Source organism: Vulpes vulpes, chromosome 6 (genome assembly GCF_048418805.1).
Source record: "Vulpes vulpes isolate BD-2025 chromosome 6, VulVul3, whole genome shotgun sequence".
NCBI lineage: Eukaryota > Metazoa > Chordata > Mammalia > Carnivora > Canidae > Vulpes > Vulpes vulpes.
The window spans coordinates 105,063,049-105,081,611 of record NC_132785.1 but is presented as its reverse complement, the minus strand read 5'-3'; the positions used below and the strand labels follow the sequence as shown (position 1 = coordinate 105,081,611).

The 18,563-nt window shown below is 41.2% G+C and overlaps 1 protein-coding gene and 1 long non-coding RNA gene across 10 annotated transcripts in view; one reads left to right on the top strand and one right to left on the bottom strand.

Moving 5' to 3' along the window:
• The window catches only part of PCNX1 (pecanex 1), a 161,509-nt gene extending 146,746 nt beyond the window's left edge, over positions 1 to 14,763 (bottom strand). For 5 of the 9 annotated variants that reach the window (XM_072761856.1, XM_026008502.2, XM_026008504.2 and 2 more), the window contains exon 1: positions 14,349 to 14,622. In XM_072761856.1, the coding sequence (XP_072617957.1) occupies positions 14,349 to 14,501 (153 nt within the window). In that variant the 5' untranslated portion in view covers positions 14,502 to 14,622. Of the gene's footprint in view, positions 1 to 14,348 lie in introns of all 9 variants that reach the window. The other 4 variants (XM_072761859.1, XM_026008505.2, XM_026008506.2 and 1 more) reach the window with 2 other exon arrangements.
• Positions 14,764 to 15,275: 512 nt separating this feature from the next.
• Positions 15,276 to 18,563, top strand: part of LOC112927233 (uncharacterized) — a 46,655-nt gene continuing 43,367 nt past the window's right edge. Inside the window, exon 1 of the long non-coding RNA XR_012002225.1 lies at positions 15,276 to 15,515. This is a non-coding gene — a long non-coding RNA (uncharacterized lncRNA). The remainder of the gene's footprint in view (positions 15,516 to 18,563) is intronic.

The following is an 18,563-nucleotide window of genomic DNA, read 5'->3' as shown; positions in this document are numbered from 1 at the left end:
CAAAATGGGTGGAGGTCAAAAGGCAAAAACTTCCAGCTGTAAAATAAATAAGTCATGGGGATATAATGTACAGTTAGTAATACTTTGTTGTATATTTGGAAGTTGCTAAGAGAATACATCTTAAAAGATTTCATCATAAAAAAATTATAACTATGCATGGTGACAGATGTTAACTAGACTTATTGTGAGCATTTCAAAATATATACAAATACCAAATTATGTTATACACCTGAAAATAACATAATCCTACAGGCCAAGTATATCTCAAAAAAAAAAAAAAAACACTGAAGAAGCACTTTTGGTATTGATGCACATATCGTAAGTTTAAGTAATTTTAAGATATAGCAAATGTTGGGGGAACAATATATAGAATACTGTAGGTGGGGGAATTTGAATCTGTAGGTTGTGGTGAAATTCAGAGTGGTTTCTTATGGGAGGTAGTGCAGGTGGAGAACTGGGAAGATGGTGGGCAGATATAAAAGGGCAACTTTTTACTACCCTTACAGTAGTGTGTGTGTGTGTGTGTGTGTGTGTGTGTGTGTTAACCTAACCATGCAAATTTATTCCCAAATTTAAAAAATTAAATGAAAACATGTTGTTATTGTTGTTTACAGACTTTTAATAGGGAAGGTCTTCATAAGCATGAAGAAAACTAATAAATGTGGCTACTAAAAATGTTAAATTTCTATTTTCAAAAAACCCAATCATAAAATTAAATGACAATGTAAGGAGAAAATTGAATATATGACCAAATACTGGTTTTGATACACAAAAGGGTTCTCAAAAATCACTTAGAGGATGCCTGGATGGCTCAGCAGATGAGCATCTGCCTTCGGCTCAGGGCTTGCTTGATCCCAAGGTCCTGGGATGGGGATCAAGTCCCTGCATCAGGCTCCTCACAGATGGCCTGCTTCTCTTCCCTGTACCTATGTCTCTGCCTCTCTCTGTGTCTCTCTCATGAATAAATAAAATCTTTAAAAAACCACTTAGCATGACAACATGACTCACAGAAAAAGATAAAGAATACGGAAAGCAATTTTAAAAATATAATTGTCTACTAAGCATGTGAAAAGATATTTGAACTTATTAAGGAAACAAATTTTAAAAAGATATCATTTTACACTATCACACTAAAATAAATCCTAATAACCAACATTGGTAAGAACAAAGGGAAACAGATCCTTTCATACTGGTAAAAATATAAATTGATATAGGGTTTTTTTGAGGTGTAATTTGGCAACATCTAGGTGAATTTTAAATATGCATACTTTTTGACTTGGCAATTTCTTTTCTAGAATCATATGCTGCATACTCTCACAAGCAAGATTTTATATACACAAATATGCACCACAGCATTGTTTGCTCTTATTTTGATCTATCCTTTTATTATGGACTGTATACACTCATATGGTTTCTACAGTCAGTATTATTTTCATGATAAACATCTAATAGAGGTTCTTTACCTGGAAAGTGAAATGCTCAAGGAATATACTATACTGGGTAAAAAGCACTATGTAAGCACTGCTATTATTGATACTATTAAAGTTTCCACTACAACCTGAATTAAAGTTATTCAGTAATATATTCACTGCTAAAAAATGTAGATGACCTACACCAACAACCTAACCAGGAAACAATAAGGTATTTTCACACATTCACAAAAAAAATAAAACCTCTCAGGCTAGTGACTGTTAACTTGAAGTATCTATCAGAGCCACTTATGGGCTTTTTCTATTGGTACTTTTAGGAGTAGCAGTTTTTCAAAATATGCACATCCAGAATCTCTACAGGTACGGATTCGTTGGAATGAAGCAAACTAGAATCTTAGGCAACTAGAATCTTTAGTTGGTGGGTTTGAGGTTCTCTTTTTAACCTAAAATCAAGAGTCAGTCTCAACTGACTGAGCTACCCAGGCTCCTCATAAATATGATTTTTTAAAAAGATTCATAATTGTTGAATCTAAGCATATGGAAGATCATACGTTACTCTTTCAACTTTCTTGTTCATATGAGAATTCTTCATACTAAGAAATTGAAAAAATTACTTTAAACTTATTCTTCAATAGCACATACTGCATATTTTAATATTACTATGGCACAAAGGACTGAAAAAAGATTTTTTGATAATACGATATAATTTTTTTAGATCAACTAAATTTATTCTCACATTTTGAAAATCTTTAAATTGAGGATTTCCTTACTAAAATGCCCCAAAAGCCCTCTTTATTCCATTGCAAAGTTCACTTGGATTCTGTCTTAAAGGTCTATGACGCTTGTGGAAAGGATGTGCAATGGTTCCTCTGTGACGTTATGTTGTGGTATAAATAAGATAGTGCAAATGATAATCGTTTTTTTGGGTTCTTCTTAACTATTTTTATATCTTTTCCTTTAATCATTCCAGATACTTATTCAGAGACAGTAATATTATGGGCATAAATGATATTGTGAGAAGTTAAAAAAACAATTCACTGAGAAAGACTTAACATGTTGGACATATTACAATAAAATACTCCCTAGCAGAGCAAATCACTACACCTCAGAACATATTTTCTTTTAATAAATAATCTTTTCTCCAGAACAAAGATTCATTTCCCTGGTGGGAAGATTATGGAAAAGAAAACTCTGCTCCAACTCAAATAACAAATCTCATAAAGGTCCCCCCACCACAAGGCCTACTACAGTGCCCAGCATACAGTAAATGTTTGAATGTAGAATGATCCTTTGCATAAAGCCTTCTAGGAAATATCTGCATCCTCCTTCCAATTCCTGCACACTGTATGACACATAAGGGATTAGTCATATTCTACCCTGTAATATGGTTGTATATTTGTCTCATGGCGTCTAATTTATAAATTAGGAAGAACAGCATTATACAGGAAGTTAAGATACTGCTGTGCATTTTACTTGAATGATGTCTACAGTAAGTCATTTTCACCATTAGGATTATTTCATTTCACACAATTTTTCATACGTGAAATATCTCAATTTTAAGACAGCATAACACCAGTTAATGGTCAATGCCAGATTCAAAAATCATTCAGAATACACTCCTCTTGTGTCCATCTCAAATGTATCGATCCCAGACCTAAAACTTTTCACTAACTTTTCTTATACAATTTGGTAAGTTGTTATAAACTAAAATTCCTTTAAAAAAAAATAGAATCCCAGCATGGTAAAGGAAAGCATTAAGAAAACCATATTAATGATGATGATATGAAATGGAATTAAGTATTCTGGATTAGATCCTAAAACAGAAAGGAGACTCTAGTGGGAAAACTAGTGAAATACAAATAAAGTCAATACTTGGCTAACAGTACTGTACCAATGTTAATTTCTTCCTTTTAATAAATGCACCATGGTTATGTAACATTTCAGTATTAGAGGAAGCTGGGGGAAACTATACTATTTTTGTAACTTTTCTGTAAATCTAAAATTATTTCAAAATATAAAATTTTAAAGATAACTTTAGTGGTTAAATCTGTTTAGTTTATGTCTAGACAACACTCAGGGAGTATAGGAAAAGGAAAACACCCAGATACATAATTCAAGCTTCTCAAATCTGTGACTAATCTTCCTGTCTATTCTCAGCACAGTTGGCACTCAGGGTTCTATTTGGTTTGTACAAAGCTCTACAGAATAGGACTTTTTTTCCCCCTAAAAACCTCAAAAGGAAATGGCTTGCCTTTCCCTAGGTTTTTTCTTTCTTATCATAACATAAAGCAACAGAGACTAGCACCAGCAGTGCAAGTTAAAAAAGAAACAACCCCTCAGGTTCTAATGCTAAAAGAAGAAAAGAAAATTCTGAACCATTTTATAATCCTACCAAAGGAAGCATTTAACCAACTTTTTTAGGAAATAAGCAGAGCAATGAGATTCACTAGCTACTAATTTTACTAGGATCTGGTAAAATGCACCTATATATTAAAGACAACAGTCGGAAAATATGTGCTATAATCTGCCCTTTTCCACACCATTAGTCAATGTTATTCTTGTTGCTACTCCCAGGTGTCTCAGGTGTCCTAGCCCACAAAACAACTCTCTGCTCTCCCCAGCTATGCAGACACAGGAAAACTATTTGATTTACCTTAAATTAGATAACAGAGAGAAACAATTTCTTCTCAAAGACACATTTCTGCTTATTTATCAGTTGCCTGCCATGAAAATTACCTGAGTATAGAATATAGAAAAAAAGATTAGATAGAAAGATGTTACATGATACACATTAGTGCCATAAACACCCTTAATTTGTACTAAGTTTGAGTTAAAAAGTACTTCCAGGGAGGGTAGCCCGGTGGCTCAGCGGTTTAGCGCCGCCTTCAGCCCAGGGCGTGATCCTGGAGACCCGGGATCGAGTCCCACATCAGGCTCCCTGCATGGAGCCTGCTTCTCCCTCTGCCTGTGTCTCTGCCTCTCTCTCTCTCTCTCTCATAAATAAATAAAATCTTAAAAAAAAAAAAAAAAAAAAAAAAACTACTTCCAGGGAAACTCTATTATCAAAAACAGAGTATTACTGAAATGGTTTTATTTACCGTTCCACTGAATAAGAAATTTACAATAGCACCCGTCTGGGGTGTTGAGAGGAGGTGGGACGTACCCTCAACGTTGTTGATGAAAATTTAAATTAGTACAGCCTTTTGAGAGGGCAACTTGTTTTGTTTTTTATCATTTTCTTCTTTTCAAAATACTCTCTCTTTCCTTGGCTTCTGTAAACCAGCTCTTCTCTTCATTTTCCTCTTGCCTTTCTTGTCTTCTTTGCTGATTCTTAGCAGCTGATTTTTAAGCATGGAGTTCTCTGACCCATTTTCTTTTTAATGAATTACACTTTCTCCCCAGATCTTATCTACTTGTGGCTTGGAGTTATCCCCGGTAGGTGACAATTGTACAAAGGTCATAACTTCTGAGTAAATTTTACTCCAAATTCTCAACAATCTGACATCATCTCTTCAACTCAATCTTCACATGTATTCTCAAAATTGCCCAGCAACCTTACCATCCCTTGCCAGTCAGTTCACTTCCCCACTCTCCAAAAATTAGGGCAGCATTTCACCTTCTGGAAATCCTCCTCAAATCCTGAATATCCTCCTCACCTCCCCACTCATTCTCGACAGAATACACTCTGTACTCCAAGGAGACTATCGAAATAAAAATTTAAAAAGACCTCCCTCAACTTTCACCACCAATTGTTCATCCCCTCTTTCTCCTCATTCCTCCTTTCTGAGGATGATGCCTTACTACCTGTGCTCTCTGGACCACAAACCTCTCTTGCCTTCTCAGGAACCTTGCATTATTATCCACCATTCTCTCATTCTTGTTTTCTCTCAATATAACGAAAGATTCTCTCATTGTAAACTGAATGATTATCAAACACAAATAGGCATATCCCTTTAATCCATCAAGTCTACTTATAGGAATTTATACAAAAGACTAGTACAAAGATTTAACAGTGAGAATAATCACCCTAGTATTTTCTAAATAGCTGAAAATTACAACCTATAAAACTAATAACAGAAAATGATTAGACACACTGTAACACATCTATACTATGACCTACTACAGAGCTATTAAAACTGTTAACTTTTTTCCCCACATGGAAACACTCACAATTTATAGTCAAGCAAAAATAGGCAGCTTCAAAACAGTACAAATTTCAGGAGCACATTTTTGTAAGAAAGAAACATAATACATATTTATAAGTTCCAAATAACACTCTGGTTACTAAAACGTTAAACAGACTGGGTGAACAGGATTACAAGTGGTTTTTATTTTCTTCTTTTTACTTCTCTATAATTTCAGATTTAGCACACACACACACACACACAAAAAAAAACCACCCACAAATACATACACACACACACACACACACACACACATATATATAATTGAACAAAGACTCTATTGCACTGACACAAAAATCTAAATACTGAGCAAAGAGAAGTACAGTATTGAGGAGTACAAAAATTGAAATGAGGATAAAATATGCAATTATCATTAATTTACTTTAAAACGTTATTTGAGGAGAGAAAATGCTTTTGATATTTAATAAACTTTTCGCATTTCTTTTGAGTTGTGATAAAACCTACCCTTGAATCATAAAAAAAATAAAAAATAAAAATAAAAATTGACACCTGGGTGGCTCACCGGTTATGAGCATGTCTGCTTCGGCTCAGGGTGTAATACTGGAGCACCAGAATCGAGTCCTGCATCAGGCTCCCTGCATGGAGCCTGCTTCTCCCTCTGCCTATGTCTCTGCCTCTCTCATGAATAAATAATATCTTTAAAAAAAAAAAAAAAAACCTACCCTGATGTAGGGGGGACAACTTTCACATAAAGCCAAGAAGTGAAATAAGGTCCTCATCTACAGGAGACTAGATAAAGATGAACAAACTTTAATTTGGTCCTATAAAGGAATACTGCCCATCAGTTAAAAGGAACAAGTTATTGATATATACAATATGGATAGATCTCAAAAACATGCTGAAGGCTTACACAAAGAAAATGCCACATGACTCCATTTAAATGAAGTTCTAGAACAGGATAAACTAATATACAATGAGGAAAAAAATCAGAATTAAGGGTGAGAGAGTTGACTGGGAAGGGCAAGTAGGAAGTTCTGGGATGACATTAATGTTCAACAACATGATGGGTTTGCACTACACAGGTACATGCATTTATCAAAATTCAAAACTCATTCAATGGTTCCCTAGGACTTGTGCCTATTAGAATTCTAGGTGATGGTATGCATGCTGAAATGTCTAGGGGTGATCTCTATTGATGTCTGCAACTCACCCCACAAGCATCGATCCCCCCCCCCTATTAAAAAGGTCTTAATAGAAGCATAGACAGAGAATGCCATGTAACTTAAAAAACTATAGAAGCATTATGGTGGGCATAATTCCCTCAACTTTTCTCTATGTCCGAAAATCCTCATAACAAAATGTTGGAAAAATTTAACTCTCCTAGTTTTTCAATTACCAAATGATTCAACAACTTGGAAGTAATCTCTCAAATGGCAGAAAACATTCCATCTTTCACTAGAAGACACTAGAAGATTTTTAGTAATCAGTTTACATTTTTGTAAGTTCACAAGCACTTCTACAAGTTGACAAATATGGCTGCTTTCTTGGAAACTTCATTTATATGCCATCTTTGCACACTGTATCCTTAATTTATTAAAGGTGACATTATAAAGAGATAAGAACTATATCTATGTCATAGCCAATTACGGAAACAATTACATACACCTTGATACTAACTATTGAAAATAGTGGTATGAAAAGGCACAGGATATAGGTCAAAACAGCCAAATATTCATCAATTTTTTCCTAAAGGACTCAGAAAATAATAACCATGTTTAATTGCTAATTTATAATACAATAACTTTCCTAACTAAAAACTTCTTAGGAAACATAAACTATGAAAATTGTTTTAGTCTTCTAATCATCATAACAAAATCTTGTTTATATTGATCTTCAAAATATTTTTAAATCTTTGCAAAAGAAAATGACATGAGGGCCTCAGAGAAATCCTAATAAAGGGTATATCCCTTCTATCATCTATTCTATAGATGATAAAGATCAGCTACAGAAAATACAATAAAATAACCTACAAGAAAAAATTGAATACTTCATAAATTTGATATGGGTAAGTTATTTTCTGAATATAATCTTTCCATAGATTTATATAGTACATATTACTATATATGTATCGATGTTTATGAAGTTGCATATATAGAAAATCTATATATATATACATATATATATATATATATATACACTACACTTTAGTGATTTAAGGACTTTTCAAGAGTCATTCTACATTTGATTTTTTAATAATTCTATATTTAATTTTTGTCTTGCACAGACACTGAACCTACCCCCAAGTAAGATGTAACTCCACAATATAATACAGTCTACCATAGTAATTCCCTATCCCCAAATATTCTCTATCATTTACATTGAGAAGTCTAAGGAAGGTTTCACATATATTGTAAAAAAATTCCTTCAACAAATATTTATCAAAGCTTTTATCAGCCAAGCATGAGAACAGACACTGGACATACAATGCCAAATAAATCACATGATCCCAGCCCTCAGAGAACCTACAAAATATTGGTAGTGGAGGGGTATTACAGACAGCAAATAAGTAAACAAACAAATATCTAAGTATGTGTTTATGATCAGAACTATGAAAGAAAGTTACAAGATGGAATTGGGGAAAAGAGAGAGAACCCACTTATGGTTATCAGGATAGACCTCTCTGAGGAGAGGATATTTAAGCCCAGCTCTAATGACCAAGCACTAGCCAGCTTTGCAAACAGCAGAGGGAAGAATATCCCTTCAGAAGTCATAGCACGTAAAAAGGCCCAGAAGGAAGAGAAGTTCAGTTGGTAGAAGTAACCAAAAGTCCAGTGATGTAACTATGGCACAAATTGAAGACAAAGGTAGAATTAGTTTCAGCGAGGCCTTAGTAAGAACGTTGGATTTCATTCTAAGTATAAAAGAAGATCATTGAAGGGTATTAAAAGGGGGGAAGGACCGGCAGCTCCGGTGGCGCGGCGGTTTAGCGCCGCCTGCAGCCTGGGGTGGGATCCTGGAGACCCGGGATCAAGTCCCACGTCAGGCTCCCTGCATAGAGCCTGCTTCTCCCTCTGCCTGTGTCTCTGCCTCTCTCTCTCTCTCTCTCTGTCTCTATGAATAAATAAAATATTTTTTAAAAAGGGGGGGAAGGACACAAACAGATGGACACCTTCTACTTTATGGAGAAAGAGTTGTAAAGGGCAAGAATAGAAGCTAAAGTAGTAATACAGACAAAAGAAAAAAAAAACAGTGTGAACTAGGAAGTGAAAAGGTCTGAGATATTCTGACAGTAGAATTGGTAAGATTTGCTCATAAGGCAAGGGGGAGGGAGACAGTACAAGCAACTATATACAGGATGGTGCCATTAAGGTGACAAAGAGTAAAACAAGTTTGGTCATGGTGGTATGGGGAAGGTTTAGCAGGGAATCAGGAACAATGTAGATATGGTATCTCTTTTTTTTTTTTAATTTTTTTATTGGAGTTCAATTTGCCAACATATAGCATAATACCCAGTGCTCATCCCGCCAAGTGCTCCCCTCAGTGCCCATCACCCAGTCACCCCAACCCCCCACCCACCTCCCTTTCAACCACCCCTTGTTCATTTCCCAGAGTTAGGTGCCTCTCAGACATGGTATCTCTGAGATGCTTGTGGGACAGCCAAGAGGATATGATGATTAGGCAGCTAGACTTAGGTTAGGGGATGGGATTTAGGGGCATATCAATCAAGTTCCTTAAACTGACCTGGATGTCTATAAAATACAAACAATAGAGCCACCATCCAGATATTCTGCATCAGAATGACCATGTGCACATGCACATTTTTAACAATTGAAGTGATTCTGACTTCAAGTGGAGTCTGAGAACCACTTATGTAAATAGATTTTAATGTTATATAGTTCATCACCTAGGGGAAAGAACTCTGAAAAAAGCAATAAGAAAATGGTTTGACTAATAAATTGACAGTTATCTAATCTACTCCAGTCATACTGCATTATAGAGGAAACACTGTTCTAATTAGCCATTCTATCTAATGACATTTACTGAAGACCATTCTGAAGGTGAATAATTTTTAACTTCATAAATATTTGCTTACAAAATATACACGAAATACTCACAAATGAGTAAATCAAGGTTCAGAAAGGTAGTCCTGCCCAAAGAACTTGTAATCAAGAAGAGCCAAAATTCACAAATCAAAAATAACACCAATTCCAATCTGCTTTCCACAACACAAATATACCACAAACCTCATGACTATAAAGCTTACCATCTGTCACATGTCATGTGCAAAAATGATTACAGTTGACCCTTGAACAACACGGGCTTGAAGTACACAGGTCCACTAATAGGCAGATTTTTCTTGATAATACAGCACAGAACGATAAATGTATTTATTCTCTCTTATGATTTTCTTTTTTTTAAGATTTATTTATTTATTTATTTATTTATTTATTTATGATAGACACACACACAGAGAGAGAGAGAGAGAGGCAGAGACCCAGGAGGAGGGAGAAGCAGACTCCATGCTGGGAGCCCGACATGGGACTCGATCCTGGGACTCCAGGATCGCGCCCTGGGCCAAAGGCAGGCTGCCAAACCATGAGCCACCCAGGGATCCCTATTCTCTCTTATGATTTTAACACTCTTTTCTCTAGCTCACTTGATGATAACACAGTATACAATACATATTTAAAATGTGTATTACTTGACTGTTTATGTACAGTCAATAGTAGCCTTGTTAGTAGCCAAGTTTTGGGGGGAGTCAAAAGTTGCAGGTGGAATTTTCAATTGAGTGAGGGTTGGTGCCCCTAACTGCCATGTTGTTCAAGGGTCAACTGTATAGCAAGAAAAAAATGGGGTGAGTGCCCTACGAGAAACAGAAGGGACAGTGAAAGGAAAAAGGAAAAAATTACTTTTCACTACTCAAATGTTTTATAATTGCAGAAACTATAAATTCTACCTTTCAAAGTATTCACAAAAGCTACTAACAGCAAAAGCATTTTATTCCTACAGAAAAAGTGCTGAGACTCTACCTAACATACTACCTCTTCACAGACTGTGTGTCTTTAATTTAAGAACAAACACTACCTATTCAGTGGCTACCGGCAATTTCTCTGCCGAAGGTCACAAAACAAGTCATACGTGCTGCTGACCTCAGGTGTCCTCAGTAAAATGAGAACACAGCATTTGGGATAAAGAATCTATATACTTCATAGTCACTATCCTTGACAGTTATTATGGGAAGAACATACAAGTAATAATCTATAGGGGCACCTGGGTGGCTCAGCGGTTGAGCATCTACCTTCAACTCATGTCGTGATCCCAGGATCCAGGATCAAGTCCCACATCGGGCTCCTTGTAGGGAGCCTGTTTCTCCCTCTGCCTGTGTCTCTGCCTCTCACAATCTGTATCTCTCATGAATAAATAAATAAAATCTTCTAAAAAATCATAATAATAATCTATAACTGTCAGAGATTTTATTTTTACATGGAATGTTGGGTTTTGCCTCAAGTGTATGCTTCCAACTCTCTGCCTCAATAGTGTACTAGAAGTAGTAATGTTTCTGAAAATGTTGACAAATCGGGGGCGCCTGGGTGGCTTAGTTGGTTAAGCATCTGCCTTCAGCTCAGGTCATGATCCTGGCGTCCTGGGATCAAGTCCCATGTCCAGCTCCCTGCTCAACAAGAGGTCTGCTTCTCCCTCTGCCACTCCTCGCCCCTGCTCGTGCTCTCTTAGACGAATAAAATCTTTAAAAAATAAAATAAATGAAAATGTTGACAGATCATCTTTGCTGACTGCCCCTAGACTAGAATTGGTCCTAACTATAAATTCAGGGTCACTCTGTACTTACCTTTTCATAACAGTTCTAATGCTTATAAATTGTTCCTTACCCCCAAGCTACAGTAGCAAAGTTTTGCCTTTGAAGGCAAAACCTGTGTCTTACACATTTCCAATCAGTCAGTATCTGAGTAGTTACTATGTGCCTGGAACTGATCTAGGTCTTTGCGACAACAGAGCAGAGAACCCAATAAAGTCTCCGCCCTCCTCAGAGCTAATACTCTAATGAGACAGAGATATTAATATATATATACACACACACACACACACACACACAATTATAGTGATAAGGGATTTAAAAAAAAAGGAGTGAAGAAGAGCTAGAAAATATTGTAGGAGCTGGAGGGTTGCTATGTTACATAGGGTTATCAGGGAGAGCCTCAAATAAAACTAAAATCTGAGTAAATGGAGCAAGTCACATAGATACCTGGGAGGAGGGGGGGTTGCTGGGGGGAGGGGGCAGCAAGTGCCAAAGCCCTGAGGCAGAAACACTAGCTACTATGTGGGAAAGATTCTAAGAAGGCAAGGAAGGGGGCATAATAGACATACATGGGAGGGGAGGCTCTGAAAGCAGAAGAGTGCCGTGATCTGACTTGTTTTAATTTTTTTTTTAAGATTTATTTATTTATTTATGATAGAGAGAGACAGAGAGGCAGAGACACAGGCAGAGGGAGAAGCAGGCTCTACACTGGGAGCTCGACGCAGGATTCGATCCCGGGACTCCAGGATCGCACCCTAGGCCAAAGGCAGGCGCCAAACCGCTGAGCCACCCAGGGATCCCCGATCTGACTTGTTTTAAAGAATCACTCAGACTTTGCTAAGAGAAATAGAGAATAAAGAATAAAAGAAGTGAATCTCATTAAAATCCTGCAATAATCCAGGGAAGCCATAATGGTGGGTTGAAACAAATGAGTGATAATGATTAGCTAGATTTTAGTTAGGTTTTGAAAAGAGAAACCACAAGATTTGATGAACTGGATGTGAAAAGAGAGGAAGATGAATCAAGGAGATATTTTAAAGGATTAGGAAGAGCAGACTTGGTATTAACTGAGACAAGAAAAGTCAGAGAAGCAATTTTCCTATAATCTAGCAAATTGTCCAGTACATAGTAGACCCTCAAATATTTGTGAATTAAATTTAACTGAATGAACTCCCAAAATGAAACAGTAAACTCGATGTATTGCTTTCTATTTGCTCTAATTTCCCTTAGTAATGTATGCTAATTACACAAGGACTTAGCCAGTAACACAGTTCACGTGCTTGCAAGGAAACCTTACACCACCACACAACAGGTAATCCTGACATATCAAGTACTAGTTTCACTTTTAAATTTACAATCCTCCTGGATATAAGAGAAATCTGCTATGAAAGCTCTGGGACAGCCTGAAGATTCTTACACCCGAAGTAATTAACCTGTTCCTTAAATGATGTCATGTTCCTGGAAGGTAGAGCAGTGCAAACAGAACCACCTAAGCCAGAACTAATTGAAAACTTTAACACTTCATGATAAATTTTCAGAATGGGACAAGACTGAACAAGTCCCCTAAAAAAAAAAAAAAAAAAAAAAAAAAAAGTCATCAGTCATCAGCATTTTTTTAATGTCTTTTTTTTTTTTTTTTACCTCCAGCAAGAAGTCCCTTCCAAACAAGTTTAATGAAAAACTAAAATCTGCTTGAGAATGTGAAATTTCGCACATCTTCCCCCAAGCTGGCACTTTTCCTGCCAATCGGTGAAAACGAGCTGCACACGGGAAAGCACTGGGCATCCTCACGTTGGCACTTCTTAGGCGTACTCCCAGACTTTCTAATCCAGCCCCCTTACTATATAGCTCCATGAAGAACCACCAAGTTAACAGAAACAAATTAGAAGGAATTCTCCTAAAATAAAAAAAGTGATCATCCTTTCCTCCCTTGCGGTTACTTAAAAAACGTAATTGAAGCTTAAAAAAATTAAAAAAAAATAATTAACCGGCGTCTAAGTATCCACTTTCTTCCACATCCCCGAATGCCCCACCCTAACCTAATGTGTCAAAAAAAAAAAAAAAATGTGCGTACAACTTCCACTGAAAATACAGCGTAAAAACGTAGATCATTCGGAGAAGCGGATCGCGCTGGATTCAGCAACAGGCAGGACTTCCTTTTTTCCTATCAGTACACGGCCTTGAACCAATCCAAACAAATCTGAAATGCCAGCCAGATTCCCCGTATCACCACCCCCCCCGGCCCCCCAAGCTGGCCTGCAAACACAGCAGCCACTGCCCGCACAGCCCAACAGAAAAGAACCAGTGGGAAGAAGAAAAAAAAAAAAAAAAAAAACAAGAAAACAAACCCCAGTGCGTTTGCGAGGCAGGAGGGTTAGGAGGCAGGATTCGCACCCGCACCCCCGCCCCCGCCCCCGCCCGTCCTCCCGGGGCCGAGCCGAGCACGCACGCCCCCCGGGCTCCGCGGCCCGCACGCGGCGGAGGGCAGGCGAGGCGCGGGGGGGCGCGGGGGGCGCGGGGGGCGGGGAGGGCAGGGCTGCCCGGGCGCCGCCGGGGACGGGGCGCGGGATGAGCGCGGCGGGCCTCGGGAGCGAGTGCGCGGCGCCTGCCGCAACCCGGAGGGCAGGGAGCCGCCGCTGGGCTCTGCTCCCCGCTCCCCGCTCCCCGGCCGGACGGGCTGGAGGCGCCGCGGGTTCAAGCCCCCCCCCCCCCCCCCGCCGCCGCCCCGTAAAAGGGTGGGGCCCGCGGGGGCGCCAGGTAGGTGGGGGCTGCTGCGGGCCGTCACCCTCCCGAGGGGAGCGTGGGGAGGGAGCGCGGGGAGCGGGTGGGCGGTGGGCCCCGCGGGGGGGGGGGAGGGGGAGGGGAGGGGGAGCGAGGGCGCGTGCGCGACCCCGGCCCGGACCCCGCAGGCTCGAGCGGCCGCTTCCCGGCCCGCGCCCTCCCCGCCCCCACACTCACCATGTACAGGGTGAAGGGCAGGCCGAGCAGAAAGAGCCACAGGTAGAGGTGCAGCGCGTTGACGAAGGTGGCCTGGTGCGGGTCGTAGTACCAGCCCCCGCTGAGCGCGGCCCACACCCCCTGCCGGAGGATCTGCAGCGTCTGCGACCCCATCCCCACCCGCCGCCGCCGCCGCCGCGCCCGCCGCCGTCCCCGGCCCCGGCCCCGGCCCCGTCCCCGCCCCGGCCCCAGCTCGGCCTCGCGGAGCGGGAGCCCGCAGCTGCCCCGTCTATCCCCCTCCGGAGCTCCGGCGGTCGCTAGGGCTGCTGCAGGAGGAGGAGGAGGAGGAGGAGGAGACCGAGGAGGCGGCGAGCGGCGGGGCGGAGGACAGCGGAGGAGAGGAGGAGACCAGCCTCCACAGCGCCGCCGCCATCTTGTCTCCTAACACCCGGCGCCGGAGCCGGGGCCCCGCGGCCCGCCGCCGCCGCCGCCGCCGCCGCGACCCCCGCCGGACACCAGCCCGGGGCCCGGTGGACAGGGAAGCCGGGCGCCCGCGACCGAGCCGGAGCAGGCCGCGCCCCCTCCAGCCCCTCCTCTCCAGCCCCTCCCCTCCCCTCCCCTCCCCCTCCCCCCGCGGGTGCGCGCAGCGCCTCGGACCCCGCGAGCGCCTCCTGCCGCCGCCCTGGAGAAGCGCGCGCGGACCGCACGGGGCGGCGGGAGGGGGGCGGGGGCGGGGACGCTCCTTTCTGAGTCGAGTAAACCAGCCTGCCGCGTGCCCTGACCGGCCCCCAACCCCAGGACAGCCCGAACCCTGTCCTGAGAACCTTGATCAGCATCCTCCCTGGATGACCCCTGACCTTTTGTGAACCTTGATCAGCATCCTCCCTGGATGACCTCCCTGGATGACCCCTGACCTTTTGTGAACCTTGATCAGCATCCTCCCTGGCTGACCTCCCTGGATGACCCCTGACCTTTTGTGGGGTTTCACAAAACACCTGGGGCCGGCGAGCCTAATATCTGCGATGCTTCTGGAAAGCCCGGGAGAATCCGACACAGCCGGTGACTAACGAAAAGTGACAAGTGCGCCCAATCTGACCGAGAACCGTATTGGCTTGGCCCTTGGAGGGAGGGTGAGAAACCTAGCATCGCCAGGATCGCCAGGATCGGAGGGATGTACTGCTCCCAAAGGTAAATGAATGCCAACTTGGAGGCATGTAACAGGATGGGGTAGACAGGTGTAGCATTTTACACGGTGATTTTATATTGTAAGGCGCTGTCTTGTAGCTGTCTTATGAATGCACCAATCTAAACAGCCTCGAAAGATTAACTGTGACTCCACCCCAAGTCACAATTAGTGTCTCACGGTTCTCTTTTTAATACTGATGTAAAGACTGGGAATTGGTGCTGGCTCTTTGTCATGTTTATAAGGCATGTCTGATCTCATCGAATGAAATTCTTTTTTTTTCTCCTTTTGAAGTTTGAGTTTATTATGTCAATAAAAGTATTCTATCTTCCTGGATGAAAGCTGCTATTAATTAATGGAAAGAATTAAAAAAAAAGCGATAAAGCCAAAAGAAATTGGTGCTATTTTAAAAGGGGTATTGGAAAACCATGCAGTGCCTCCCAGGGCCATCCCACTTTACAGCGCAAACGTTTTCAGACCCTTTTCATTTGACCCGCACACCACTCAGGTAAGGGCGGCATAGACGCTTTTATCTTATGGCTGAGGAAACCGAAGTGCAGAGGAAGTAAGTGATTGCACAGGTTCTCGTAAGTAATAGTGGCTGAGAAGACCTCTGAAACCAATAGTCATTCTAACTGCATTGACTGGAGTTAGTTAATTTCTTAGCATCCTCCCCACCTTATCCATTCAGACAAGAATCTGAACTGATCAGCGCGCTGCTCGGCAGCTTTTGGTTACCAGTGCCAGTTTAAACGTTATGACCAGTTGTTCTCTAGGTGTAGTACCAGGAGCAATTGCGTCAATATCACCTGAGAACTTTGTTAGAAATGCAAATTCTCAGGCACCACTCCAGCGCAACTCCAGATGTGGGACCTAGCAATCTGTTTTAACAAGCCCTTCAGAAGATTCCAATGTACCTTTTTTTTTTTAAGATTATTTATTCACAAGAGACACTGAGAGAGGCAGACATAGAGGGAGAAGCAGGCTCCCTGTGGGGAACCTGATGCAGGACTCCATCCTAGGCCCCAGGATCATGACCTGAGCTGAAGCCAAATGCTCAACCACTGATCTACCCAGGTGCCCCTCCAATGTACCTTAAAGGTTGAAAATACCATTGTAGAAAACTATCCCCAGCCTTGATTAGTTTATTTCTTTATAACCACAAAGCCAACAGATTCCAAGTACCTTCAAATTGTGAGACACGAATTAACACTGGCCAAAATATACTTAAATATGTGAGTATGTCTGGGGTCCCTGGATGGCTCAGTGGGTAAAGCCTCTGCCTTCAGCTAGGGTCATGATCCCAGGGTCCCGGGTCCTGGATGAGTTCCACATGGGGCTCCCTGCTCAGCAGGGAGTCTGCTTCTTCCTCTGCTCCAGTGTGCCTGTGCATGTGCTCTCTCTCTCATAAAAGAAAATAAAAATCTTAAAAAATATATATATATGAGTATGTCTGAAAGCACAATCAAGTTTAAATAATGTAACTTTATAATTAAAATAGTGGCCTTGGGCAGCTGGATGGCTCAGTGGTTTAGCCCTGTCTTCAGCCCAGGGTGTGATCCTGGAGTCCTGGGATCGAGTCCCGTGTCAGGCTCCCTGCATGGAGCCTGCTTCTCCCTCTGCCTATGTCTCTGCCTCTGTGTGTATGTGTGTATCTCTCATGAATAAATAAATAAAATCTTTTAAAAAAAACTTAAAAAAAATAAAATAGTGGCCTTGAGGCTTGGTCTTAAACACAAGGTATTGTCAAGGGTTCATTTGTCCATTTGTCCTCCACCTAGAAGAGACAGGAAAGCTCTCTGAGCAGGTTTTGGAAGTGATCCCAAGCTCTTCCACCCAAACAAAGATGTAAACAAGGATAAAATTCCAATACCACATCAGTTTCCACACCAGCAAATATCTGCTTTAGTTTAATGTAAAAGGATTAACTGTAATAAGGGTGAGGTAGACTGGAAGAAGTGGAGACCAGATCTAGATACCTCATGGAATCGGAGGTAGACCCAGCTGGCGTGATGAGCAAGCAGCCAGAAGACAGTATCTGGAGAGTGTGGAATGGGTAGTAGCCAGGAAGGCAGCCAGCACGAGGCTGGTTCAACACAGAGAATGCAAATGTTGTAAGCCAGTGGGCAGCTGGAACACAACCTAGGGAAGTCCAGGAGCAGACAAAAATGAGGAAATCATGGCAAGCATTAAGAAAATATGTTGCTTGTAGCAAAGCCTCAGCTTCAGTGCTGTCTTCCAGGTCTGGATTCCTCTCCCTATGGAACTGATAAAAGAATTCAGGTCCTTGAGATAATGTGCTGGGTAAGTTTGCAGGGCAAGGTCTTGGGCTCAGGGCTAAATCACAAGTATCCAAAGGGCAGATCTGATAGACAGAGGGAGACTTAGAAACAAAGCAGGAATTTAATGCCTAGAACTGAGACCCAATTTCACATTGATCACAGTTGCCTTGTTTTGAGGTTCCATAGAGCTAATACAGAACTCTAATTCCCTTCTAATATGGCTGGGACTGATCCAGGAGCCTAGAGATGTGAGTCCAGTGATACCAACCACTGAGTAAAAGGGGGTGAACAGAATAAGCAGGCCCCAAAGGTAGAAAAAGCAGCTATGGACTATGTTTTTTCGGCTCTGGATTGGTAAGTGCATTTTAGAAAAATGCTAATTGAAAGAATTCAACAAAATGGATGACCTTTTTGAAAGACTGACTCAGTCTTTGGAGTGGGGACCAAAGGGGAGAACCCTACAATGCTTTTTATTTATCTGTAGCTTTCGAAATGTTTATGAATGCTGCCACAATAAGATTTCTATTTAATAGACAGAAAGCCAAGGCACCGAGAGGTTAAATGGTTTGCCCAAAGGTAATATACCTTAAAATAGAAGAACAGGACAAAAACTAAGGAATCTAATTTGCTAAGTGTTAGTCCTCTGAGCCCTGCATAAAAGCTATTAATAATGTTACACTTAGTATGTCAAAGTTAGCAGCAATGACATACTACCAAACCACCGCCTGACATTTGCTCATCTTTCATCTAATTCTATTAAGATTATACTTC